At 42.6% G+C, this 28,000-nt stretch overlaps 1 protein-coding gene across 1 annotated transcript in view; it reads right to left on the bottom strand.

Annotated features, from left to right (window-relative positions):
- Positions 1–28,000, bottom strand: part of MYO1E (myosin IE) — a 198,896-nt gene that overhangs the window by 86,371 nt on the left and 84,525 nt on the right. Inside the window, exons 4-9 of the mRNA XM_069765889.1 lie at positions 16,411–16,505; positions 9,054–9,141; positions 8,710–8,799; positions 8,405–8,536; positions 5,593–5,727; positions 3,066–3,198 (exon numbers count right to left, since the gene is read on the bottom strand). Coding sequence (XP_069621990.1) covers positions 3,066–3,198; positions 5,593–5,727; positions 8,405–8,536; positions 8,710–8,799; positions 9,054–9,141; positions 16,411–16,505 — 673 coding nt within the window. The remainder of the gene's footprint in view (positions 1–3,065; positions 3,199–5,592; positions 5,728–8,404; positions 8,537–8,709; positions 8,800–9,053; positions 9,142–16,410; positions 16,506–28,000) is intronic.

Raw genomic sequence — 28,000 nt, 5'->3', positions numbered from 1 at the left:
AAAAAGAAAATACTGGAGAGATATCAAATGCAGACATTTTAACATTAAAAACCAACACATACAACAAAAATCTGGTACAGTACTAAAAATGGCCACCAGCTACAATAACTTTCTCCTGCAAGTAGTTAACTGAAAGGTTTTTTCAATTTTAAACACAGATATGGCATCCACCGAGTGTTGTCCTGTCGCGTCTTCTTTATATTATTGCCAAGAAGATGCAAAACAATGAAAATAATAAAATCATTATTTACCAAAAAAATAGAGTAAGTCAAAACCACATTGCAAATAAACATTCATTACAAATAAAGAAGCAGGGCGCGTCCGAGGGTGAGTATATACCTAATAAGAATATAATCACCCTCGGACGCGCCCTGCTTCTTTTCGACAGCCTTCCTTCCTAAGAATCAGCCCTTCCGTGGTGTAGAGAGAGGGTTTGTTACACTCCAAGGTGTTCCCCAGGTTGCCTTTCCTGAGCTTCGATCTTCCGGCTCTCGTTTAGTAGTTGTTGGAAACTACGCTGCATTGGGCCTACAAATTGGGTATGGGGTGTAGAGAGATGGTGTGTTCCACTCCAAGGTGTTCCCCAGGTTGCCTTTCCTGAGCTTCGATCTTCCGGCTCTCGTTTAGTAGTTGTTGGAAACTACGCTGCATTAGGCCTACAAATTGGGTATGGGGTGTAGAGAGATGGTGTGTTCCACTCCAAGGTGTTCTCCAGGTTGCCTTTCCTGAGCTTCGATCTTCCGGCTCTCGTTTAGTAGTTCTTGGAAACTACACTGCATTAGGCCTACAAATTGGGTATGGGGTGTAGAGAGATGGTGTGTTCCACTCCAAGGTGTTCTCCAGGTTGCCTTTCCTGAGCTTCGATCTTCCGGCTCTCGTTTAGTAGTTGTTGGAAACTACGCTGCATTGGGCCTACAAATTGGGTATGGGGTGTAGAGAGATGGTGTGTTCCACTCCAAGGTGTTCCCCAGGTTGCCTTTCCTGAGCTTCGATCTTCCGGCTCTCGTTTAGTAGTTCTTGGAAACTACACTGCATTAGGCCTACAAATTGGGTATGGGGTGTAGAGAGATGGTGTGTTCCACTCCAAGGTGTTCCCCAGGTTTCCTCGCCAATGCTTCGATCTTCATGCTCTCGTTTAGTAGTTGTTGGAAACTACACTGCATTAGGCCTACAAATTGGGTATGGGGTGTAGAGAGATGGTGTGTTCCACTCCAAGGTGTTCTCCAGGTTGCCTTTCCTGAGCTTCGATCTTCCGGCTCTCGTTTAGTAGTTCTTGGAAACTACACTGCATTAGGCCTACAAATTGGGTATGGGGTGTAGAGAGATGGTGTGTTCCACTCCAAGGTGTTCTCCAGGTTGCCTTTCCTGAACTTCTATCTTCAGGCTCTCATTAAATTGTGGTTAAACGGAACAACTGCATTTGGCGTACTAGTTGGTTTGGGGCCTACTATCGGTGTGTGCCACTCCTTGCTGTTCTCCTGGTTTCCTGTCCTGAAATTCCGTTTTCAGGCGCTCGTTAAGTAGTTGTTAATGTTAGACTGCATTTGGCCTACTAGTTGGGTTGGGGCCTACTATCGGTGTCTGCCACTCCTTGCTGTTCTCCTCCACTGAACAAAGCTGTGCCGCCTGTTTACTACGGTTGCCAATTTTGAACTGCATTTCGACTACTTACTGATTTGGGCCTACTCTCTGTGTCAGCCTCTCATTCCAGTTGTCCTCCACTGCAATGCCCCCTGGTTATTCCTGTGTTACCAATTTTGAACTGCATTTAGCCAACTTTATTCTTTGGGCCTATATCTGTGTTTCCTCCTCATCCTGCCCATTGCCCAGCCAGTGATAGATGAGTCTGCTGGTACATTGACCCATAACGCAACATTCCCCGTGCACGCTACACAACAACATTGTGACCCTGCTGAAAGTCAGGTTGCTCTTCCCGCATACCATACCACCTTACACGGGGACAAAGAGGAAGGTGCAGATGAAAGTGCAGGTTCCTTCATCAGGTGGGGGGAGGAATACTAGTTGGCGACATCACTGGCACAGGGCCTCTCATAGTACGCAAAAGTGTTGCTGCCGGTGGGAGGCGCCCCCGCCGTGCAAACACACCGCTGTACTTTGAGGGGCCCTGTGCCAGTGCCAATGCCAACGAGTGGGCCCCCCCTGCTTGCTCAGGTTCACAGCACTTGCAAAGTTGAAATACTTACCTCTCCCTGCTCCACTGCCGTGACGTGGTCCAGATTTCCTGGGCCCACTAATTACTTGAACCAGCCCTACCCACCACAACTTTAGCCAAATGACCCCCAATTTCAAATGCCTTCCAATTATTATAAGGTAAATTACGCTTGACAAGCTTCATTAAGAAGAATGGATGGTTTTGACATTAAAATGGGCACTCTAGGTGTTTTCCTGGCCCCCACTCACTGCCGACTATGCTGCCCCATTGACTTGCATTGGGTTTCGTGTTTCGGTCGATCCCGACTTTACGTCATAATCGGCCGATTTCACTCGACCCGACTTTTGAGATAGTCGGGTTTCGCGAAACCCGGCTCGACTCTAAAAAGGTCAAGGTCGCTCAACTCTAGTTATCATTTTTTATTAAGAAAAAAAAACCCAAAAAACGATAGCAGAAGCATTTTATAATCGCATTATAAATAAAATGCACTAAGCAATATACAAGGTGTCTAAAGATATTAAACAAGTACTTTGGTTATTGGTTTCATTACCAAGCCTGTGTTAATGTATATGTAGTTTAGTGCTGGTGTACTAATAAACTCATCGATCGCCATCTTCCCCCATTTCCAGCACCGATCTGGTCCTCTTCCGAGTCATGTGACCGCTCCTCCCACTGTCCAGACCACACTGGGGGTCTATGTGATCCAAAGTCACTTTTACAATGCTCCATAGACTTGCACTGTAAGAGACTTCCGGTTCAGACTGAGTGCAGTGTGATTGAAACTGGTGATTGTGGAGTATATTAGCACACCGACATTAACATATACAGATGTTTAGGGAATATTAAGTAAACGTAACGGCAGTGACCAAGGGTCAGATCCAGAAATACCTACACTCTTCACTCTCCACTGCTGCATAGTTTCCCTTTTCTTTGAAGCTAATGTTACCCAGATGGAGAATTCCTGCTACAAGCTGCAGCACCATAGCTTGCTCTTCGGCAAAGATACCAATGACACTCATTGCATGCTGTAGGAAGCAAACGAGAAATGTTATAGGGATTAGCTGATCCTAGTATCAAATCATATATATTTTGTATATACATTTTCTTCACTGCACTAAAGCAGGGGGGGACTGCTGGTTGTACTATGAACCATGGTTTCCTGGTCTTTTTTCCAGGAAACTAGTTTAGCTTAATCCCCAGAAGTTCACACTGAACACATCATCCCCTTTACAATTTCTCATGTATGAAATAAGGGTTTTCCCATGTTACATATGATAGTTGGTACTCTACTCATATTGACCTTAATGGTGAAAGTTTTGCATTAACACTGCTAACTTATTTTATTGTTGGCATCAATGTCCTAACCAGTTGACCAGGTAGGCTGAGTAAAGTACAGTCATGGCCAAAAATATTGACACCCCTGCAATTCTGTCAAATAATACTCATTTTCTTCCTGAAAATGATTGCAAACACATTCTTTGGTATTATCTTCATTTGTCTTAAATGAAAAAACACAAAAGAGAATGAAGCAAAAAGCAAAACATTGATCATTTCACACAAAACTCCAAAAATGGGCCAGACAAAAGTATTGGCACCCTCAGCCTAATACTTGGTTGCACAACCTTTAGCCAAAATAACTGCGACCAACCGCTTCCGGTAACCATCAATGAGTTTCTTACAATGCTCTGCTGGAATTTTAGACCATTCTTTGGCAAACTGCTCCAGGTCCCTGATATTTGAAGGGTGCCTTCTCCAAACTGCCATTTTTCGATCTCGCCACATGTGTTCTATGGGATTCAGGTCTGGACTCATTGCTGGCCACCTTAGAAGTCTCCAGTGCTTTCTCTCAAACCATTTTCTAGTGCTTTTTGAAGTGTGTTTTGGGTCATTGTCCTGCTGGAAGACCCATGACCTCTGAGGGAGACCCAGCTTTCTCACACTGGGCCCTACATTATGCTGCAAAATTTGTTGGTAGTCTTCAGACTTCATAATGCCATGCACACGGTCAAGCAGTCCAGTGCCAGAGGCAGCAAAGCAACCCCAAAACATCAGGGAACCTACACCATGTTTGACTGTAGGGACCGTGTTTTCTTTGAATGCCTCTTTTTTTTCTCCTGTAAACTATGTTGATGCCTTTGCCCAAAAAGCTCTACTTTTGTCTCTTCTGACCAGAGAACATTCTTCCAAAATGTTTTAGGCTTTTTCAGGTAAGTTTTGGCAAACTCCAGCCTGGCTTTTTTATGTCTCGGGGTAAGAAGTGGGGTCTTCCTGGGTCTCCTACCATACTGTCCCTTTTCATTCAGACGCCGACAGATAGTACAGGTTGACACTGTTGTACTCTCGGACTGCAGGGCAGCTTGAACTTGTTTGGATGTTAGTCAAGGTTCTTTATCCAACATCCGCACAATCTTGCGTTGAAATCTCTTGTCAATTTTTCTTTTCCGTCCACATCTAGGGAGGTTAGCCACAGTGCCATGGGCTTTAAACTTCTTGATGACACTGCGCACGGTAGACACAGGAACATTCAGGTCTTTGGAGATGGACTTGTAGCCTTGAGATTGCTCATGCTTCCTCACAATTTGGTTTCTCAAGTCCTCAGACAGTTCTTTGGTCTTCTTTCTTTTCTCCATGCTCAATGTGGTACACACAAGGACACAGGACAGAGGTTGAGTCAACTTTAATCCATGTCAGCTGGCTGCAAGTGTGATTTAGTTATTGCCAACACCTGTTAGGTGCCATAGGTAAGTTACAGCTGTTGTTAATTACACAAATTAGAGAAGCATCACATGATTTTTCGAACAGTGCCAATACTTTTGTCCACCCCCTTTTTTTATGTTTGGTGTGGAATTATATCCAATTTGGTTTTAGGACAATTCTTTTTGTGTTTTATCATTTAAGACAAATTAAATGAAGATAATAATAACAAAGAATTTGTGTTTTCAATCATTTTCAGGAAGAAAATGAGTATTATCTGACAGAATTGCAGGGGTGTCAATACTTTGGCCATGACTATGTGCAGGCTCCTCCAGAGTGACCAACGTGGTCCGTTTCTATTCTGGTTAACAAAGGAGGGTCCTGAATCCTACACAACCCCTCCAGGGGTTCACACAGTGCTTGATCTTTATTCTGCTTCTGATGTATGCCCCTATTCACTTGGCCTACTGGGCTGTGCTTTTGGGCAGTATACATTTTTTTGCTCTATAAAAGGGTAGTAGACTCGTCCTTCTAAATGGAAAGCTATGCTTACACATCTCCGGGTATGCTCTGCTGCTGCTCACCGGATAGGCCTCTGATGGGAGATGGAAACTGATGGGCTGACAAGGAGAACTACGCCAAACTTCCCCATACACTAGTTTTGATAAATTACCCCAATATCTACACAAATATTTATAAAGTAAGCAAAGACCAATGTCACTTACCATGGTTTCCTGAAAGTCCCTCTTGTCATTAATGTCATCTACTTTGTAAGAGCCAGACTGACTAAGGTAGTAATAATAATCCAGGTTGGTAATCCCAAGGTCATTCCTTTGTTCCTTAGAAGCTCCTTCAATCAACTGCAGCAAGTAATAGAGAAGATTGGGATTATGCGGCTTTTTCCTGCACAGTAATTTCACACAATCGCATACACATTTTAGTAACTGCATTGTGAGCTTATAGGTAATTTGTAGTGATGAGCGAGTGTACTCGTTGCTCGGGTGGTCTCCGAGTATTTGTGACTGCTCGGAGTTTTAGTTTTTGTTGACAGCTAAATGATTTACAGCTACTAGCCCGGTTGAGTACATTTGGGGGTTGCCTGGTTGCTAGGGAATCCCCACATGTAATCAAGCTGTCTAGTAGCTGCAAATGCAGCTGTGGCAAGGAAAACTAAATCTCCGAGCAGTCACAAATACTCGGAGGTCACCAGAGCAACGAGTACACTTGCTCATCACTAGTAATTTGCTCAGATGGAAAAGCAAAAATCTAGTGACAATCAGTTTCTGGTTCTACAGCATTCAGCGCCACCCAAATAGACATATTTGGTTAAAGGGAACCAGTATCCTGGGAAAAAAAAACAAAAAAAACGACACCATTAACCTGCAAATATGGGGTTAATCACACCGACTCCAGCTGCCAGGAACAAATTAATCTTGTTCTCCCCGGCGGCTTCGAGTCACAGGGTTCAGTTACCGCTCTGAATTAACCACACCCCCAGCACTGACTGACAGCAGCTCAGCATTATCGCCGGCTGTCAGTCAGTGCCGGAGGCACGGTTACAGCTGCTGCTCTATACATAGAGCGGTGACTGTACCCGCGCGGCGCCAACCCTATCACTAACTCGAAGCAGTCAGACTAAAGTTCATATGTTTCCATAACACAAATGACTGGAACCAGAACACTGCCAGGAGGAACAACATTCATTTCCCCGTGGCAGCGGGGGTCTAAGTGTGAACAGCGAGCAAGGTCAACGCAATTAACCTGCAGATTAACCCCATATCCACAAGTTAATAGCGTTTCTCAGGTGACAAGTTCTGTTTAACATCTTATACCGCAACATGTTGGCGCATCCATTTAATAACCCTAGTTGAGCTGGATGTGGATTTGTACAACCTGATATATTTGGACTTTTAGATTGCTTATATTTTGTGGTTTTTGCAATATTTTTACTGAATGCTGTTTTATTAATATAGAACTATACACTATTCTCACCATGTGCGAGTTATGGATTGGTGATCTAAATTTATCTTGTGGTGGTCCAGAATCACTACTATGCGGCAGGTGAGGTTTATAATGGCTATTCGTAAGTGTCAGTGGCATTTCCTAACATTTCATCTGAGAGCCACATGAACTAGGGACAAAGACTCCGACTCCAGTGATGTGTCACTTAGCTGCTTGCTGCTGTTTTGATAAAAATCAGTTTTATCTGCTGCAAATCTACCAGTTCTCTGAATGCTGAGATCTGTATAACCCGCCCACACAAACGATTATCAGCTTTCTGTGTTCACATTGCATAGGCAGAAACCTGCTAATCAGCGATGGGGCAGGTTAGATTCAGCTCATATGGAGGACTATATGACAGCAGGTTTACTATTCCTCTACGGATAATCTCCTGCTGTAATACAATGATTTTATGTACTACAGTAAGTAGCTAAGTAAGGGACAATGCTGGAATTTGGGGTTCTGTCTGTACATTATGCTGCCCATAGATAGGTGGCAAACATTGTGACAGATTCCCTTTAAATATTTTTAAGCACCACTTTTTAAAAAAAAATTCAGAACTGGAGTGCTGCTACTAATTTAAGTTCCCTGCAACTAGTCTTACAACTTTCCAGCCGCCATCTTCATGTTGTCATCAGTACCGCTCCAGCAGTTTGTGACCTGCCGGATCGCTCCAGAACTCAATGCAAGTCTATGAGAGTCAGAACGAGGTTCTTAGACTTACATTGAGAGCTTGTGACTATTACCTCGACTTCCGGTCAATCAGAAGAACAGCACAGCTGGAAACAGCAGCTGGTAAGATTAGTAACACCACTCCAGTGCTGCAATAAAAAAAAAAAAAAAAAAAAAAACCACACGTGGTCTCCACATAAGGCTTTTTACAGACCTATAGGATTGAACAGAATTTTGATCTGTGAATGGGATCAAAATCACACATGCCTCAGTTTATTTTCTTGCGGACACCCAGTCCACAAAAAACAAAAAAAACAAAAAAAAAACCTGATGTGAACCCTTTAAAAATGTGAACTCAATGGTGCAAACCAAGAGACAAATGGCAAAATGCAGATTAAACCGGAATCTGCAGAATTCTGCACCATCTGAACTCCGCCTTTATTCCTTACACAACAGTGTGGTTGATTTTCAGATTGTTACTTAGACTTGAATCGCATTCAATAGACTTTTAATCAGTAACTTGTGTAATCCCACAAGATGACACGAGCTTCACAGTTTATTGCACTCCTTTGCCAAGTATTAGCCACCGAAGACCGTAACAATAAGAACAGCTGTTAACACGGGAATCTGTTTTGAAAAACATTTAATAATATTAATATGACATTGGCCCCCAGACATTCCTACAGGGAACTGCAGAATTATTCAGGTCAGTAGGCCTTGGAACAAGTATGTATATACAAATGCAGAGCAGAAAGTTAAGAGACGGCAATCCAAGATTTAGTACATGCTCATTTTTTTTTTTTTTTTTTTTAAATAATCCATGCATCCACAAATGGTAAATATATCATCTGTTCATGTTCATACCTGATAAAAAATATGAAAACTTCTCTCTCCTGGATTTCTCATCACCACCCGAGATTTTTCCAGCAAAAAGTTAGATATTTTGCCTCCATCTGGTTCTCCCCCGGGACTGAACTGGATTTCAAAGTATTTTCCCTTTTGGAAATACAGATTTAAAACAAAATCATGGATAACAACACAGCCATATATTACAGTTATTGACTTGGCACATAGATCCAAGTCAATATTTTTGCTATGCCATTTAATAGCATCAAGATTAGGATGTTGCTTACACAACTGCATAAGAAGGTGAAAGAACAGCAACTTACAAATCTACTGGAGTTGTTATTTCTGACAGTCTTCGCATTCCCAAAGGCCTCTAATAAAGGATTGGACTGCAGAATGATATCCTTCACGTGCTGCAAATGGCAAAAGGAGACGCTATCAACAAGTCCTATGTCCTTTTGGAAAAAGACTTGCTGTCTAAAAGATTTCATGCAGAGCTGTCAAGGTGGTTTTTGCCCAAGCCCTGGAGGAACATTGCTATGTCTCAGAAGCCATACAAACAGACTGTAGCCAGATGTCAAATTGCCCATTGAATTTTTTGGACTGCTGAATGCAATATCCTTACTGAAGAGTTTTTTTCCATCAATATTTAGCACAAATAAAGTACCTGAACTTTTGGGCCTCCTCCTGATACTTTAGAAATGTAGCCCATGATGTATTTTGCAGCCACTGTTTTCCCTGCACCACTTTCTCCACTAAGTAGGAAAAAAGAAGCGAATATACATAATATTATATTTTACTGCATATTATAATCACATGCATTTTAAACAACATACAAGTACAAACACTAAAAAAGTATTCTCAAGTGGTCTCAAAGCAGCCCAGAGCTCTGCAGTCTCCTTACTTCCTGAATGCTTGGGGGAGAGCGCTCCTTGAGGGACTTCATTATTGTGTAGTAGCAGAATGAAGATGCTCACCAGAACTGACTGTTCATGTTTGTTCTCAAAATCTACATGTTACCACTGTTTGCATGTAGAGATACAAGAGACTTTGAACAAGTACACTGCTGAGGAAAGTAGTCTTGATTAGGAAACTTCCTCTGGAAACTACTTAAGATGGATGACAAGGGCTTGTGATTCTACAGGACTGATACAAGCCCTTTCAGGAGCTGAGAGAGAGGGAGAGCGACTAAGGCCATGTTCACACAATGCGTTTTTTACTGCGGAACTGACGCAATTTTGCCGCTGCGGGTCCGCAGCTGTTTTCCATGCAGGGTACAGTACAATGTACCCTATGGAAAACAGGAACTGCTGTGCCCACATTGCGGAAATTCACTAAAAAAGGCGCGCTGAATTGCTGCGGTAAAAAAGAAGGACCATGTCACTTTTGTGCGGAACTGCAGCGGTTCTGCACCCATTGACCTCCATTGTGAGGTCAAACCCGCAGTAAAACCCGCAGACGAAAAAAATATCTGCGGGTTTTCTGCGGTTTGTGGTGCAGAACCGCTGCAGCAGGAAGTGCGTGGGCGGAGTGTGGCTGTCCCCCCGTGCCCCAATTGCACCCCCCCCCACCCATGCTCCGATGCCACCCCCGTGCTCCGACGCCCGCCCCCCCCCCCGTGCCCTCATCTCCCCCCCCTTATACTTACCGGGCCTCCCGGTGTCCGTCCGTCCGTCTTCTCACTGGGCGCCGCCATCTTCCAAAATGGCGGGCGCATACGCAGTGCGCCCGCCGAATCTGCCGGCCGGCAGATTCGTTCCAGGCACATTTTGATCACTGTGAACCTCACAGTGATCAAAATAAAATAAAAAGTAAATGACCCCCCCCCCCCCCCCCTTTATCACCCCCATAGGTAGTAACAATAATAAAATAAATAATTTTTTTTTTCCCCCACTACAGTTAGAACTAGGGGTAGGGTTAGGGTTAGGGGTAGGGTATTTTCAGCCATTTTAACCCTAAAAAAAACTTCTTAGAAAACACAGACTCTGCAGAGAAAACTGCATAAAAAAACCGCACTAAAAACCGCATAAAAAAAAACGCACCTGCGTTTTCTGCCAAGAGCTGCGGTTTTTAGTGCAGAAAAAACAGCAGGAAATCAGGAACGTGTGAACATGGCCTAACAGCTGCATAAAAATGAATGGGCTAGACACAGCTGAGTGGTATGTTAAAGAAAGTCAGCACAGAATGACAGTTCAAACCAAATATCAGTGCTCAGTACTTCATGGTGGGGCCATTCCTTTAACTAAGCCTTCCTACCTGCTTGGTTTCCATCTATCTCCACCCTTCTCTGGTCTTATGAAGCCAGAGCTGTCAAAGAAGAGAGGGGTGGATAATGAAGGAAAACAAGCAGGTGGGAAGGTGAATTTAAATTGACCCCATTGTGAAGCAATAAGCAGCAGGACTTCATTTTAACAGTCAAAGTCCCTTTAAGACATAACTCCTCTTGTGGAACATGGCTACTATGGAACTAGTGTCCGAGCTCCAAGGAAAATAGCTGTACACTATGCAAGATAAAAGAAACTCATTTGAATAATCTTTATTTAACGATCTGCTGTCATTCTCCTACAGAGCGCACACACAGGGAGAGTCTTCAAGGTGCTAGTGAAAAGTGAGAGGATCCCAATATACATCCAAGGAATTATTTACTGCACACCCAATTTGGTTCAAGCCAAAGTGATGGTTATTTAATTTACCGTATATAGGTATAGGTAATTCATTCAAAGAGAAGAAATGGCTTCTTGATTGTGGCAAGGAGCTGCATAGCTTCCTTACAGGACAACCTACATAATAATGGATTGTGGAATACCATGTGATTTTTTTTTTTTTTAAAGATTAATAGAATCGAAATATCAATCTCTTGTCGCAATCAAGAAACAATTTCTTCCTTTTAAGTGCGGTAAATAAACAACCATCTCTTAATACTTACAGAACTGAGCGCAGTGAATAATTCCTTGGACAGCAGATAAGACCACATAAAATTAAGCAAGTTTGCAAATTTTTTAACTTTTTTTTTTTTTTTTTTTTTTTTAAAGCAACTACTTCATAACCTAAAAAATGACCCTCTAAAAAGATGGTGAATAGTGATAAGCGAATATACTCATTACTCTAGATTTCTCGAGTATGCTCGGGGTTCCTCAGTATTTAGTGCTCGGAGTTTTAGTTTCTTGCCGCAGCTGAATGATTTACATCTGTTAGCCAGCATAAGTACATGTGGGGATTCCCTAGCAACCAGGCAACCCCCACATGTACTTATGCTGGATAACAGATGTAAATCATTCAGCTGCGGCAAGAAAAACAAACTCAGAGCACAAAAAAAAAAAAAAAAAAAAAAAATACTCGGAGAACCCCCGAGCATGCTTGAGAAGTCTCGAGTAACGAGTATATTCGCTCATCACTAATAGTGAGCAATAGAATATTGAAGACAAAAGCAACAACATACACTAAAATTACAAACAAACAGGGTAAAACTACAATAAGGACTGAAACATCAACCATAACATCAACCATCCTAAATGAGGTCGGTAGAAATGCTCGTTCTGTACAGAAGAACACCTGCAAATGCAGCATAGTCATTGCTTGTATACTCCTTTGTCATAAAGCTATTTTATAGTAATTCTACAACATACAGGAAAGTCCTGCGAGGGTCCCAATACTCTAGAGTAAGGGAGAATGATACGGTAGTTATGCAAGAAGTAGAGAAAGTTTCAGCATTGTTCATAGCTTTGTGGAGGAGTGAGAATTCGGCCCCGTTCAGTATTTGGTCAGTATTGTGCATCAGTATTTATCAGCCAAAAACCTGGAGGGGGGTGAGAAATGCAGAAGTGCTGACGTGTTTATTATACTTTTACGCAGATTGTTCCACTTCTGATTTTGGCTTATAAATACTGATGTTTAAAGTGCTGTGCAATTAATGGCACTATATAAAAGGGAGTAAAATAAATACAAATAAGTGTAAAATACTGACCAAATGCTGAACATGTGAACCTGGCCCCAGGAAAGCCATTTATGTTGTGAAAGACAAAAAAAATAAGAAAAACAAATAAGGCCAGTCAAGTATAAGACGAAGCAATAATGGCACCACAATATGAATGCTCCCCTATCTTCCCTAGTAGAGGTGACCTGCAAAAAAAAGTACAAAAACATCTCCGCATTAATGGAAAATCTATGGAGTGCAGCAAGGATTATGTGCGACTTTTCAGAAAAGGAGAAATGGAAATGTGGCTTTGGGATTCTATATCGGAAGCTTTGTGGCGAGGATGATGTCACCCACCCACGAGGACGGTGCAGAGGACAGCTTGCTTGGATTGTGGCGTTACTACAAAATGCTGACATCATTCAGTACATGAAATAGAAGATGGATAGCGTGCATTGTGTGTACGTAGCTTTATACGGTCATTTGTCTAATCATTTTCTATTCCTTTTAACCCCTTAATGACCGCCAATACGTCTTTTAACTGACCTGAGATATAAGAGAATAGCCTCCCCATACAGATGACAATCCAGCATCTGTTGGTTGTACACTATAGCTGACAACTTGCTGTATCAGCCACGATCAGTATTTGCACCATCTAAATCTGTTTAACCCCTTAGATGCTGCTGTCAATAGTGACTACATCATTATAAACGGTTAACAGAGTGTGGGGGCTTCTTCTTTATCCCAATTGGCGCCCTCAGATCATGATTTTGCTGTCCTGATGTTTGCGATGGCAATTCATGACCAAATAGCGGCCTTAGAGTCTGACTGCTTTTGTAATCTGTTTAGAAGTTAGCAACATTTAGGTGGTAAAAATACACATTTTCATTTCTGTCATGCCACTTTGCATTAATTCCTGTAAAGCACCTGAAGGGTTAATAAACTACCTGACAGCAGTTTTTGATATGTCAGGGGGTGCTGTTTTTAAAATGGTATCACGTTTGGGGGTTTCCCAATATATGGGACCCCTAAAGTCACTTCAAACATGGATAAGTCCCTAAAAAATAAATGTGGTAAATTTCTTTGAAAAAATGAAAAATTGCTGCTACATTTTTAAACCTCCTAAAATGCTAACAAAATAAAATAACATTTTACAAATGATGCTGATGTAAAGCCGACATGAGGGAAATGTTATTTATTAATGGTTTGCTGTGGTATGACTATCTGGATTAAAGGGATAATCATTCAAATTTAGAAAATTGCGAATTTTTTAACATTTTTCTCAAATTTTTTATATTTTTTATAAATAAACACAAAAATGTTGAACTAAATTTACCATTATCATAAAGTATAATGTGTCACAAAAAAACAATCTCAAAATCACTGGGATTTGTTGAAGCGTTGCAGAGTTATTACCACATAAAGTGACACTGGTCAGATTTCAAAAATTTGGCTCGGTCACTAAGGGGTTAAATTTGTTTCACAGATTAAAAGAAGCTCCAACAGATGGCAACAATCAGCACATTAATGGCCAGTAGCCTTCTACTTGTAGGTATGGTCAGGTCTCACTTAGAGCAGTGTTTCTCAGCTCCGGTCCCCATGAGCCACCAACAGGTCACGTGTTCAGGATTTCCTTCATATTGCATAATTGATGGAATTAATGCTTGAGCGGGTGATGGAATAATCATCTGTGCAATACTAGGGAAACCCTGAAAACTTGACCTGTTGGTGGCTCTTGAGGACCGGAGTTGAGAAACATTGATAGTCAACAACTTAGGCTACTTTCACACTAGCATTTTTTTTTAATCCGTCACAATGCGTCGTTTTGCAGAAAAAACGCATCCTGCAAAAGTGCTCGCAGGATGCGTTTTTTCCCCATAGACTTGTATTGACGACGCATTTGCGACGGATTGCCACACTTCGCATCCGTCTTGCGACGGATGCGTCGTGCTTTGGCGGACCGTCGGGAGCAAAAAACGCTACATGCAACGTTTTTTTCTCCTGACGGACCGCTTTTTCCGACCGCGCATGCGCGGCCGGAACTCCGCCCCCACCTTACAATGGGGCAGCGGATGCGCCGGAAAAATGCATCCGCTGCACTCATTGTGCAATGCAGCAAACGCTAGCGTCGGAATCTCTCCCCGACGCATTGCGACGGGGAGATTCCGACACTAGTGTGAAAGAAGCCTTAATGTGAAAAACACACTTGGTTTGCTATAGGGTTAATGTCCCATACTGGCATTGTAAGATATTACCGTAGATTTATTTGGTCACTTTACAATTACAAGTATTTGGTTATGACAAGCCATCAGACAAACTTATAACTTTCCTATTGGTTTTAGTGATATTTATGCTGAAAAAGTCAACTTGGCATATTACCAATTATGGTGTTTCAACTTCAAAAAAGGTGTCCTTTCAGGAAATCTGTCACCAGGTTTTTGCTACATCAATGAGTAGCATGATGTAGGAAAAGAGACCCCGATACCAATGATGTATCATTTAGTTTACTGGGACAGCAGTTGTCAGTTTTTAGACATGGATTCCAGCAATGTGTCACTTAGGCTTGGTTCCCATTGCGTTAATGGGAAAGCGCTAACGGACAGCGTTGCACGGCGAAATTAACGCCGTGCAACGCGTCCGTTAGCGCGCCCATTCACGGCAATGGGAACGCGCAGCACTAGCGCGTGCCATGTTCGGCACGCGCTAGCGACGCGCCGGTGTTTCCTGGCGCGCCGCGGACGCTGCTCGCAGCGTCCGAGGCGCACCCGCGGTCCGTTCCCCGCTCTCGCAGATCGGGGATCTGCGAGAGCGGGGACGTTACCGCAACCCCGGGACGCGGCCACATTAAAAACATTGCGTTAGCGCAACCCACTAGCGCTAGCGCTAAACGGGTTGCACTAATGCAATGTGACCCTAGCCTTACTGGGCTGCTTGCTGCAGTTTTAATAAAATCAGTGTTCTCTGCTGATGTAGCAGTTCTCTGAATGCCGAGCTCTGTATAACCCCGCCCACACCACTGATTGGTTGCCTTCTGCCAAGTGTATGCAGAAAACAGCCAGTGATAGGGTTATACAGAGCGCGTGAGAATGAAGGACTACATGGCAGCAGGTGAAAGTGATTTTATCAAAACTACAGCAAGCAGCCCAGTAAGTGACACATTGCTGGAATCAGTCTACATTCTGATGCTCTCAGATGATGTGGTAGAAACCTGGTGACAGATTCCTTGCAACGTGTGTGGATTTCAATTAAACATGCTAGAATTTAGTGAACATGGTCCTTCTTGAAGGCCAGTCACAAAGGCAATACCCCAACGGTTTAATGCACAATTATTTTTTCTCTTCGTAGATAACAAGGTGAGCAATCCTCCAGCTCCTGTGAATACCCATGTGTACCATCCACTTTACACTTAATGCAGCGCCTCCTATGGGGTATGACTAGTGATCGCAGCGTGATCACCACTAAAAATATACCGACTCATTAGCTTTCTATTCCCCCAAGCAAAGCAACCTTGAGGTTTGGGCAAGAGATGCCAGGCTGTGAGTGATTTGGGACATATTTGTCCACTGGCAATATCATGTGAAACAACATTTTCAGAAGACCGCTTTAAAAACTTTTTTTTGACGCACTAACAGAGTAAGGTAAAATACATAAATAGTATAAATATCATTGGAAAGGACCTCAAAACAAGCAATTAGTCATGTCCTGGCCACCCGAGATGTGGGATTTAGCCAACCCCACTCAAAACACTGAAACCCTGCAATAGTGAATAGTCGTCTACAGGAAACTGCAGAGACCTGCGGGATTGTTAGGACAACTCGCAACTAGCTGACAACTAACAATTTTTAGCTTCTACAGCATGTATGAAAATGTATATTTTTATAGATTATGAGCATGAAAATTTGCAATATATTATGGACGAAGTGGCACATTCCTCACCAGAGTCCAGAAAGGTTGGATTTGCTTTGGATCTTCTGATAAGTCTGCAGAATCCTTACAGCATGCAAACTGCGCGCTATGAGAGTGCAGAAGTCCTGAACCCCTTTAAGTCCACAGGAAAATACACAACAGCACATCCACATGAAATGGTGTAGAAAAACCCCACAAGCCTTACCTTATAATGACACATTGGTTTTCCCTGTCAATGATCATGTTCCTGTACATGTTGTCAGCTAATGCATAGATATGTGGTGGATTTTCATACTGAGCCTAGAACACAGTAATAAAAGAGTTGGAAACTAAGATGCAACCATCTTAAATGCAGCATGTCACAATTGTCAATTTGTTAATAATACATTTAGATCCAAGACGAAATTTCATAGTATAAATTATACACATTAAAAGGCTATTAGACCTGAAGTGACAGGTATGGTTATTCTGAATGCGTGTCAAAATAGACGTATAAACCTGAAATGAAAATACGGTAAGAATTTTATGAGTCCTGTTGGAAATTGACTTATCAACTGCATGTTAATACCAGGCATTAACACTCACCAAGAACTATACAGCCTCACATTTTCAAAGTAATTACACCAGTCTCACCAAGTCTAACATATCTGTTTATTAAATGTAGGCATATTCATTTAAGCTCTGCACGGAATTAAAAAAAAAAAAAAAAAAACCTCCTATAACTTTGTAAATCATTATCAGAATATTATGTGTGTCATTGTGCTAATGGTATGTATAAAATCTATCTGTACAGCTGGAGTGCAGGTCTAGCAGGTAGTTTGTCATTGCCTCTCAAATAATGGTGGATCATTGCATCTAAAAAAGGGCAGATAAGATTTGTCAAATTTCCTTGTAAGGCCGGCGTCACACACAGCGTAAAACAATACGGTCCGTATATTACGGCCGTAATACGCTGAAAAGTCCCGAAAAAAGTGGTCCGTAGCTCCTCCGTAGGCAGGGTGTGTCAGCGTTTTTTGCGCATGGCATCCTCCGTATGTAATCCGTATGGCATCCGTACTGCGTGGTTTTCTCGCAGGCTAGCAAAACCAACATACCGCTATAGAAGTGATCCATGTGTCCCAAAAAGAAAAGAAAATATATATATACACTGTATGTATGTATGTATGTATGTATGTATGTATGTATGTATGTATGTATGTATGTATGTATGTATGTATATATATATATATATATATATATATATATATGTCAGTGAGACACATCTATGTATATATATTAATATTTATTCCAGCGCTAGACAGCTTGAAAGCCGGTAATTCAATTACCGGCTTTTTCCTTCTCCTTCCTAAAACCCGACATGATTTGAGACATGGTTTACATACAGTAAACCATGTCTTCTCTCCATTTTTTTTGCAGATTCCACACTACTCAACCTACTGAACAGCCGCACAGCCAGCTCTTCCCTCTTAGTGTATCCTCACCCACCCCCTGCAGACTGTGAGCCCTCGCGGGCAGGGTCCTCCCTCCTTATGTACTCGTGTGCCTTGTTATCTGCTCATGTTTAATGTATTTGTCTATATTTGCCCCGTATTCACATGTAAAGCGCCATGGAATAAATGGCGCTATAAAAATGTATAATAATAATAATACTAATGTCAGTAGTGTGTATCTGCAAAATTTGGCCGTTCTAGCTCTTAAAATAAAGGGTTAAATGGCGGAAAAAATTGGCGTGGGCTCCCGCGCAATTTTCTCCGCCAGAGTAGTAAAGCCAGTGACTGAGGGCAGATATTAATAGCCTGGAGAGGGTCCACGGTTATTGGCCCCCCCCTGGCTAAAAATATCTGCCCCCAGCCACCCCAGAAAAGGCACATCTGGAAGATGCGCCTATTCTGGCACTTGGCCACTCTCTTCCCATTCCCGTGTAGCGGTGGGATATGGGGTAATGAAGGGTTAATGCCACCTTGCTATTGTAAGGTGACATTAAGCCTAATTAATAATGGAGAGGCGTCAATTATGACACCTATCCATTATTAATCCAATTGTAGTGAAGGGTTAAATAAAACACAAACACATTATTTAAAATTATTTTAATGAAATAAAAACAATGGTTGTTGCAGTATTTTATTCAACGCCCAATCCAGTCACTGAAGACCCTCGTTCTGTGAGTAAAAAAACATAATAAACCAACAATATACTTACCCTCCGCAGATCTGTAACGTCCAACGATGTAAATCCTTCTGAAGGGGTTAAAACATTTTGCAGCAAGGAGCTGTGCTAATGCAGGCTGCTCCTAGCTGCAAAACCCCAGGGAATGAGGCTAAAAATAGATCAAGGATCTATATTTAGCTTTATTTGCGGTGAGGCGCCCTTTGCTGGCTGTTCATAGATCGTGGGAAATTACCTAGAAAGCTCCCTGGCTTTCTAGGTAATTTCCCACGATCTATGAACAGCCAGCAGAGGGCGCCTCACCGCAAATAAAGCTAAATATAGATCCTTGATCTATTTTTAGCCTCATTCCCTGGGGTTTTGCAGCGAGGAGCAGCCTGCATTAGCACAGCTCCTTGCTGCAAAATGTTTTAACCCCTTCAGAAGGATTTACATCGTTGGACGTTACAGATCTGCGGAGGGTAAGTATATTGTTGGTTTATTATGTTTTTTTACTCACAGAACGAGGGTCTTCAGTGACTGGATTGGGCGTTGAATAAAATACTGCAACAACCATTGTTTTTATTTCATTAAAATAATTTTAAATAATGTGTTTGTGTTTTATTTAACCCTTCACTACAATTGGATTAATAATGGATAGGTGTCATAATTGACGCCTCTCCATTATTAATTAGGCTTAATGTCACCTTACAATAGCAAGGTGGCATTAACCCTTCATTACCCCATATCCCACCGCTACACGGGAATGGGAAGAGAGTGGCCAAGTGCCAGAATAGGCGCATCTTCCAGATGTGCCTTTTCTGGGGTGGCTGGGGGCAGATATTTTTAGCCAGGGGGGGGGCCAATAACCGTGGACCCTCTCCAGGCTATTAATATCTGCCCTCAGTCACTGGCTTTACTACTCTGGCGGAGAAAATTGCGCGGGAGCCCACGCCAATTTTTTCCGCCATTTAACCCTTTATTTTAAGAGCTAGAACGGCCAAATTTTGCAGATACACACTACTGACATTAGTAGTGTGGAATCTGCAAAAAAAATGGAGAGAAGACATGGTTTACTGTATGTAAACCATGTCTCAAATCATGTCGGGTTTTAGGAAGGAGAAAGAAAAAGCCGGTATTGGAATTACCGGCTTTCAAGCTGTATAGCGCTGGAATAAATATTAATATATATACATATATGTGTCTCACTGACATATATATATATATATATATATATATATCTATTCTATGTGTACACATTTATTCTACCTATTGGACTGTAAGCTGTCAGTGTGATTTTACTGTACACCGCACTGAATTGCCGGCTTTTCCCTCTAACAGCGCTGCGTATTTCTCGCAAGTCACACTGCTTGTCCGTGTGTAATCCGTATTTTTCACGCTTCCATAGACTTTCATTGGCGTATTTCTTGCGCAGTACGGTGACAAACGCAGCATGCTGCGATTTTGTACGGCCGTAGAAAGCCGTATAATACTGATCAGTAAAATACGGCAAATAGGAGCAGGGGCATAGAGAATAATTGTGCCGTATTTTTTGCGAGTTTTACGGACGTAGATTCTGCGCTCTTACGTCCGTAAAACTCGCAAGTGTGACGCCGGCCTAAGAAATTAACTCCGCTTACAAAAATGTGAAATCTTTAGGCAGATGTGTAAAAAAAAAAGTTGCAGAGTAAGAATGCTTTAAAAAAAAAAAAAAAAGTTTATTTTTATTAACAGAATATAATTTAAGCGAATAAACGAAAGAAATGTAAAATCAATTCAATATTTGGTGTAACTGTTCTTTGCCTTCTAAACAGCAACAATTCTTCCTCAAAATCGGGCATTTTATAGGATTATAGTCAGGTTATAGGAGTGACCAATTATCCCAAATAGGTGATAATCATTTTCATGCGTAGATTGAAACACCGTAAGGCTAGTCTCACATGTCCAGATATTTCCGGTACCAGAAGAAAGGGTCCCGGAGCTGTCCATGTCCGTGTGTGCACGTAGGCCATCAGAGTGTCATCCATGTGCCATCAGACGGCTGTAGGTAAGTATGTACTGTTTGTTTTTTTTTTACTTTTAGCATGGTAACCAGGGTAAACATCGGGTTACTAAGCGCGGCCCTGCGCTTAGTTACCCGATGTTTACCCTGGTTACCGGCATCGTTGGTCGCTGGAGAGCTGTCTGTGTGACAGCTCTCCAGCGACCAAACAGCGACGCTGCAGCGATCCGGATCGTTGTCGGTATCGCTGCAGCGTCGCTAAATGTGAAGGGGCCTTAAGGCTATGTTCACACGTGTTGGATATCCCAGATGCGGTATTAGTAACAAATCCACAAGGAAACTTACGAGTAACATGTGGATTTCGCTTCGGATTTGACTGCAGATTTCTCCCCGCTTCTTTTACTAAGCATATAGGGTGAAAACCGCAATGATGCAGCACAATGATAAGCATGCTGCAGATATGAAATCCGCCCAGACCTTTCACTTTTGTGTGGGTTTTTCTTTGCAATGTGTGACTGGGATTTTGAAAAACCATTTCCTCATATTGTACCTTGAATAACTGCGGATTTGCGTTGTGGAATAATATGCATATTATGCCAATGTGAAAACCGCATGGCAATCATATGTCTTAATGAAGCTTTGTCCCCATACAGTTCCCATTACCCTGGTTATAAGGGGTTTGAATGAGCAGTTATGTTATCAGTTATGGACACATGTTCATTTAAACTCGCCTCTAGCCGAATATTAAGCACTAACACATCGGATATTCTAGAATATGTATGTCCACGTATTATATTGCCCAGCCCACGTACTATATTGCCCAGCCACGTAGTATATTGCCCAGCCACGTATGTCACAGGTTAAAAAATAAAAATAATCATATACTCACCTTCCGAGGGAGCCCTTGTAGTCATGTCGCTTGTGTGCGGTGCACTCGGCAGCTTCCGGTTTCAGGGTTGGTAGCGCAGGACCTGTGATGACGTCGCAGTCACATGACTGATGTCATGGCAGGTCCTTCTCCCGCAGGACCTGTGATGAGGTCGCAGTCACCTGACCGTGACGTCATGGCAGGTCCTTGTCACATTCCATCCTTGTACTGGAACCTGCTGCTTGCATGGAGCAGTTACCGGAGCGTGGCGAGGAGCGGGAAAGGCGCCGGGGGTGTGAATATATATTAATTTTTTTTTTTTCTATTATTTTAATATTAGATCCTTTTACTATTGATGCTGCATAGGCAGCATCAATAGTAAAAACTTGGTCACACAGGGTAGCGGCGGTAACGGAGTGAGTTACCCACGGTATAACACGGTCCGTTACCGCCGACATTAACTCTGTGTGAGCGGTGACCGGAGGGGAGTATGCGGGCGCCGGGCACTGACTGCGGGGAGTAAGGAGCGGCCATTTACTTCCAGACTGCCCGTCGCTGATTGGTCACAGCAAAACAGCCACGACCAATCAGTGAATTGGATTTCCTTAACAGACAGGCCGTGACCAATGAATATCTGTGACAGACGGAAGCGACCCTTAGACAAGTATATAGTAGATATGCAAAATGCCTCTTCAGAGAGGAAGGGGACTTGAACTCTATAGCGCCACCTGTTGGAAGCAGCAATCCTACAAGTCCCTGTCAGATGGCGGTATAAACCTGACCCCAATGCATGGACTGGTGGCTGGCAGCTCTCCCGATCTGAGTGTGACCACTTCATGTATATGCAGCTGTCACGTTTGGGTAGGGAAAGCCGCGGACAGTCCAAGCATTGCGGTCTGATCTCAGGCCGATTTATTTTGCCTTCTGACTGCGCCCTTAGGGGAAATATTCCTACCCGACTACCAATATGGCAATCTAGTTCGTTAGCTTCCTGGATCTAGTCCTGCACATAGCCTAGAAGTGTAATCTGAAGGACTGAAGGTGAAGGAATGTAAACTCACTACCAAAAAAGGCTTGTTAAAGGGACTCTGTCACCTGAATTTGGAGGGAACAATCTTCAGCCATGGAGGCGGGGTTTTGGGGTTTTTGATTCACCCTTTCCTTACCCGCTGGCTGCATGCTGGCTGCAATATTGGATTGAAGTTCATTCTCTGTCCTCCGTAGTACATGCCTGCACAAGGCAATCTTTACTGTAGGTCCCTTTAATGGACCTACAGTAATAGTCTGCGCCATGAGGGTATGTGCACACGTCCGGAATGCATGCAGAATTTTCCTGAGATAAACCTGAGGTTTTCCACAGGAATTCTGCATGCATTTTTTGCGTATTTTGCGGACACTCCAATATAATGGGAAATCCGCAAAAATAATGAACATGATGCTTTTTTCCGGAATGCTTTTTTTTTGCGGAAAAAACACATCATGTGCACAAAAAATACGGAATGCATTGAAAATGATAAAAACGCATACACATGCATCCTATCGCGAAAAAAAGTGCAAAAAAACGCAAAAATTCCTGAACGTGTGCACATACCCCAAGACAGCATTGATGCAGCTGATCAGAATAAATAACCAGGTACAATGGCTTCACAAGCATGTGCTTTGTGCTACCAGGATAAAAGCCATACACTCATCTGACGTGTCGGCCCTCACATGATCAGGATGTACACAGATCTGCCGCCACTAGTCTATTCTGAGGAAGTGGCAGCTGGATTTCATTGGACTCCTTGTACACTCCGTTTGATTCATCTTTTTCTAAAAGGACTTTTTTCCTTTTAGTGCAAAGCGCTAACAAATTATAAATATGTTTGATCGTGGCAATAAATAGATCACTCTTTGTTTCTGCTCATGAACAAAGTGAAATGTGGACGGTAATCTAGAGCAGATTCCTCATTTGTGACATCTAAGGGCTTTCATGTTAGACACAAACACTGATATTGTGGTATTCTTAAGGCTGTGTGCACACGTTGCGCTTTTTTCGCGGTTTTTCCCGATAAAAAAAACGCATACAATAAGCATCCCATCATTTAGAATGAATTCCGCATGTTTTGTGCACATGATGCGTTTTTTTCCGCGAAAAAACGCATCGCGGTAAAAACGCAGCATGTTCATTAACTCCTTCATGACCGGGGGATTTTTCGTTTTTCAGTGTTCGTTTTTCGCTCCCCTCCTTCCCAGAGCCATAACTTTTTTATTTTTCCGTCAATTTGGCCATGTGAGGGCTTATTTGTTGCGGGACGAGTTGTACTTTTGAACGACATCATTGGTTTTAGCATGTCGTACTAGAAAACGGGAAAAAAATTCCAAGTGCGGTGAAATTGCAAAAAAAGTGCAATCCCACATTGGTTTTTTGTTTGGCTTTTTTGCTAGGTTCACTAAATGATAAAACTGACCTGCCATTATGATTCTCCAGGTCAGTACGAGTTCATAGACACCTAACATGTCTAGGTTATTTTTTATCTAGGTGGTGAAAAAAAATTCCAAACTTTGCTTAAAAAAAAAAAAATTGCGCCATTTTCCGATACTCGTAGCGTCTCCATTTTTCGTGACCTGGGGTCGGTTGAGGGCTTATTTTTTGCGTGCCGAGCTGGGGTTTTTAATGATAGCATTTTGGTGCAGATACGTTCTTTTGATCGCCCGTTATTGCATTTTAATGCAATGTCGCGGTGACCAAAAAAAACGTAATTCTGGCGTTTCGAATTTTTTTCCCGCTACGCTGTTTAGCGATCAGGTTAATACTTTTTTTTAATTGATAGATCGGGCGATTCGGAGCGCGGCGATACCAAATATGCATAGATTTGATATTTTTTTTTATTGATTTATTTTGATTGGGGCGAAAGGGGGGTGATTTAAACTTTCATGTTTTTTTTATTTTTTCCACATTTTTTTAAACTTTTTTTTTTTTTTTTTTACTTTTGCCATGCTTCAATAGCCTCTATGGGAGGCTAGAAGCAGGCACAACGCGATCGGCTCTGCTACATAGCAGCGATCTGCTGATCGCTGCTATGTAGCAGAATTGCAGGTGTGCTGTGAGCGCCGACCACAGGGTGGCGCTCACAGCCACTGGTCATCAGTAACCATAGAGGTCTCAAGGACCTCTATGGTTACAATATACAAGCATCGCCGACCCCCGATCATGTGACGGGGGTCGGCGATGACGTCATTTCCGGCCGCCCGGCCGGAAGCGGTAGTTAAATGCCGCTGTCTGCGTTTGACAGCGGCATTTAACTAGTTAATAGGTGCGGGCAGATCGCGATTCTGCCCGCGCCTATTACGGGCACATGTCAGCTGTTCAAAACAGCTGACATGTCCCGGCTTTGATGCGGGCTCACCGCGGAGCCCTGCATCAAAGCAGGGGAGCCGGCATCGGACGGTATAGTACGTCCGATGCCGGTAAGGGGTTAATTTTGCGGTATTTTTGCGGATTTCCCACTACAAAATGCATTGGGAAGTGTCCGGAAAAAAACGCGTAAAAACGCGTAAAAACGCATGCGGTTTTCTTGCAGAAAATGTCCGGTTTTTCTCAGGAATTTTCTGCGAGAAATCCTGAACGTGTGCACATAGCCTTACCGTAAACAGGAGTAGTGGAGTAAAGGAGAAATAAGCCCTTCTATGCAGTTTGTTTGATCAATAAGTGGGAATGCAGTGGACCATGTATCCCTTGTAACCAGGGATGTGTAGAGTCTGAAATAGTAGAGTTATCAGTACAGGGTGGGCCATGTATATGGATACACCTAAATAAAGGGGAATGGTTGGTGATATCAACTTCCTGTTTGTGGCACATTAGTATATGGGAGGGGAAAACTTTTCAAGATGGGTGGTGACTAGGCGGCCATTTTGGATCCAAATTTATTTTTCCCATGGGAAGAGGGTTATGTGACACAAACTTATTGAGAATCTCACAAGAAAAACAATGGTGCGCTTGGTTTTAATGTAACTTAATTCTTTCATGAGTTATTTACAAGTTTCTCTTTGTTTAGAGCCGTTGACATGTCACAGAGGTTAAACATTTGAACAGGACCCTCAGGTTACACAGAACATTATGTTCTGTGATAAGGCAATCTTTTTTGGGTGGGCCATTTATATGGATACACCTAAATCAAATGGTGAAACCAGAACCAAAGCACAGATTGAAAAAGAAAATCATCCAGACATGTTACCATATAAAATTAATTTTAATTTTTAACATCTGATACAGAAAAACACAATAAATGGTTAAAAAATAGTCCCTGATTAAGGAAGTTTAACTGAAACGCGCGTCGGGGCACACGTGTGCACACAGATTTGGAGTCCCCTCAAGGTACTTTGCATATTATATGTGTCACATAACCATCTTCCCATTGGAAAAATAAAGTTGGATCCAAAATGGCCAAACCTCAAAATGGCCTCCATGGTCACCACCCATCTTGAAGAGTTTTCCCCTCCCATATACTAATGTGCCACAAACAGAAAGTTGATATCACCAACCATTCCCATTTTATTTAGTTAGGTGTATCCATATACATGGCCCACCCTGTATATATTAGGACACTATGGTCCTGAATCAACGCTCTTGCTGGTGTAAAAGCATTGGAAAAAAAAAAAAGTTGACAAGTTTTGACACAATTGAGTTGGGCCAAAATGTCTGCATCTTTTGACACCTGTTTATCCTAGCCAGTTTGATGCCACCGCTTCAGGATGAACTGTGGTGTACTCCATGTCAAATATGACTCCAGTCCCTGACTGGAATAAGATGATTTTGGGAGTGGTGCGCGCCACTTGTCAGATACTCCTAATTCATGAGTCAGGAGTGTCGGACTCCAGCTGTGTTCACACCAGTATTGAAGAATTGGGCTCTATATATCTAAGCTAGTTATGCAAACCCCCAAATAAACAATGATAATATGCCAAGACTAAATATTATGATAGAGCTCCAGAGCTTGCCAGTACTCTGCCATCGTCATGGACTTCAAATGCCTTGCACGGAGAAAAATTTGCACAGAGTCAATAGAGTCTTGATTGACACAAGTGGTCCACAACTTTGAGGTTGCATGATCAAATGAAGCCATGGCGTCCCAGCCTTTATATAGTGTATATGATACATGCCCTATTCACATTATTTGTATCCATCTGTATTTAGCAAGGACCTGTCAGTGGATTTATACTGCCAGATCCAACATGGATTTATACTGCCAGATCCAACATGAATCGGACACTTATTTCAGGTATGTCTGCTTAAGGGCGCACTCAGACGGCTGTATAATATGGGACGATGATCGCACTGCAGGGCATGGACTGCCCGGCGGGTCTCCTGACCGTAGTGCGACAGCTGCATAGAAATATATGCTGCACACTTACACCGAAATGCTGTGGAGTTGAAGAAAAAGAAAAAAAAAAAAAAAATCAAAAGCAATAGTTGAAGGCCAGCTTTCACAATAAGTCTGAGGTTAGGCCTCTCACACCTCCGTCGGTACGGGTCCGTCGCAATGCATCAGGCCAACGTACGTTGTGAAAGTTTTGCACGACGTGGGCAGCAAATGTAGTTTCTCGACGCATCTGCTGCCCATTCTGCAGTCTGGGGAGGAGGGGGCGGAGTTTCGGCCACGCATGCGGTCAAAAATTGTGGACATGACGGACAAAAAAAAACCTGTTACATTGAACGTTTGTGACGACGGTCCGCCAAAGCATGACAGACGCGATGTGTGGCCATCCGTCGCTAATACAAGTCTATGGGCAAAAAACGCATCCTGCGAGCACATTTGCAGGATCCGTTTTTTGCCCAAAACGATGGATTGCGACGGATGCCAAAAGATAGAAGTGTGAAAGAGGCCTAAGGTATTGTCTCCCTGACCGCACTCCATGACTAACCTCTTATTATGGCCATGTGCACATGTTCAGGGTTTGCAGCTGATGTTTCGGCTGCAAATTCAGATATTGGCGGGAAAAACGCTGCACAAAATGTTAATTTTTTTATTCATTTTTTTTCTGAATTCATCAAAATGCGTGATAAACACTGCAAAAATGCTGAAAGGATTAACCGGCTGCAGATGAGAATCTATGGTACTTAAAATCTGCAAGGAAAATAAGCAACATGTGCATGAGACTTCAGAAATGTCATTCTCTTTGCTGGGACAGGTGTACTGAATTTTTCACAGCAAAAACCTAATAAATGAACATGGCCCATGTACAGGGAGAGATCCATCAGTCATGGGAGGCGCGGTGGACGCCACCAGTGACCGGCCTCTGACTAGTCATCGCACAGTCTCCAGTCAGCATAAAGCAGGTTCTCGGAAATGCTGCAGATTCAGGCAGCATGACCCACTTGGCAGGTTCCCTTTAAATATTATAGATTTCTATTATCAGTCTTACATTTTCCTGGTCTGTCGACTACAAACATTTATAGATGGCATCGAGGGTATGTGCACAATGTCTTTCAGGTAAGCAACCATGCAAGATTTTTCAAAAAGGTTCTCATTTTTTTTTCCTATAGCATCTTTTTTTAGAGATTGGTTTTGTCATTTTTCAAACAAAACCATTAGAAAGGTTTAAATGTCTAGGTGTCTTTCAATTGGAAGTCAAAGGAAAGGTTTCAGAGCGTCGTCAGAGTGGAGACTGCCTGCAGTCTTTGGAAACATGCAGTGGTTAAGACACTCCGAAAAACGGAGCATATGAACAACACGTAGTTTTTAGATAAAAATACATATGTTCATTCTTTTGAGGGTTTCCTGGGCGCTTTCAGGCTTT

Source organism: Ranitomeya imitator, chromosome 4 (assembly GCF_032444005.1).
Source record: "Ranitomeya imitator isolate aRanImi1 chromosome 4, aRanImi1.pri, whole genome shotgun sequence".
Taxonomy (NCBI): Eukaryota; Metazoa; Chordata; class Amphibia; order Anura; family Dendrobatidae; genus Ranitomeya; species Ranitomeya imitator.
Note: the sequence above shows the minus strand (reverse complement) of the source record. Positions and strands in the feature narration are given on the sequence as shown.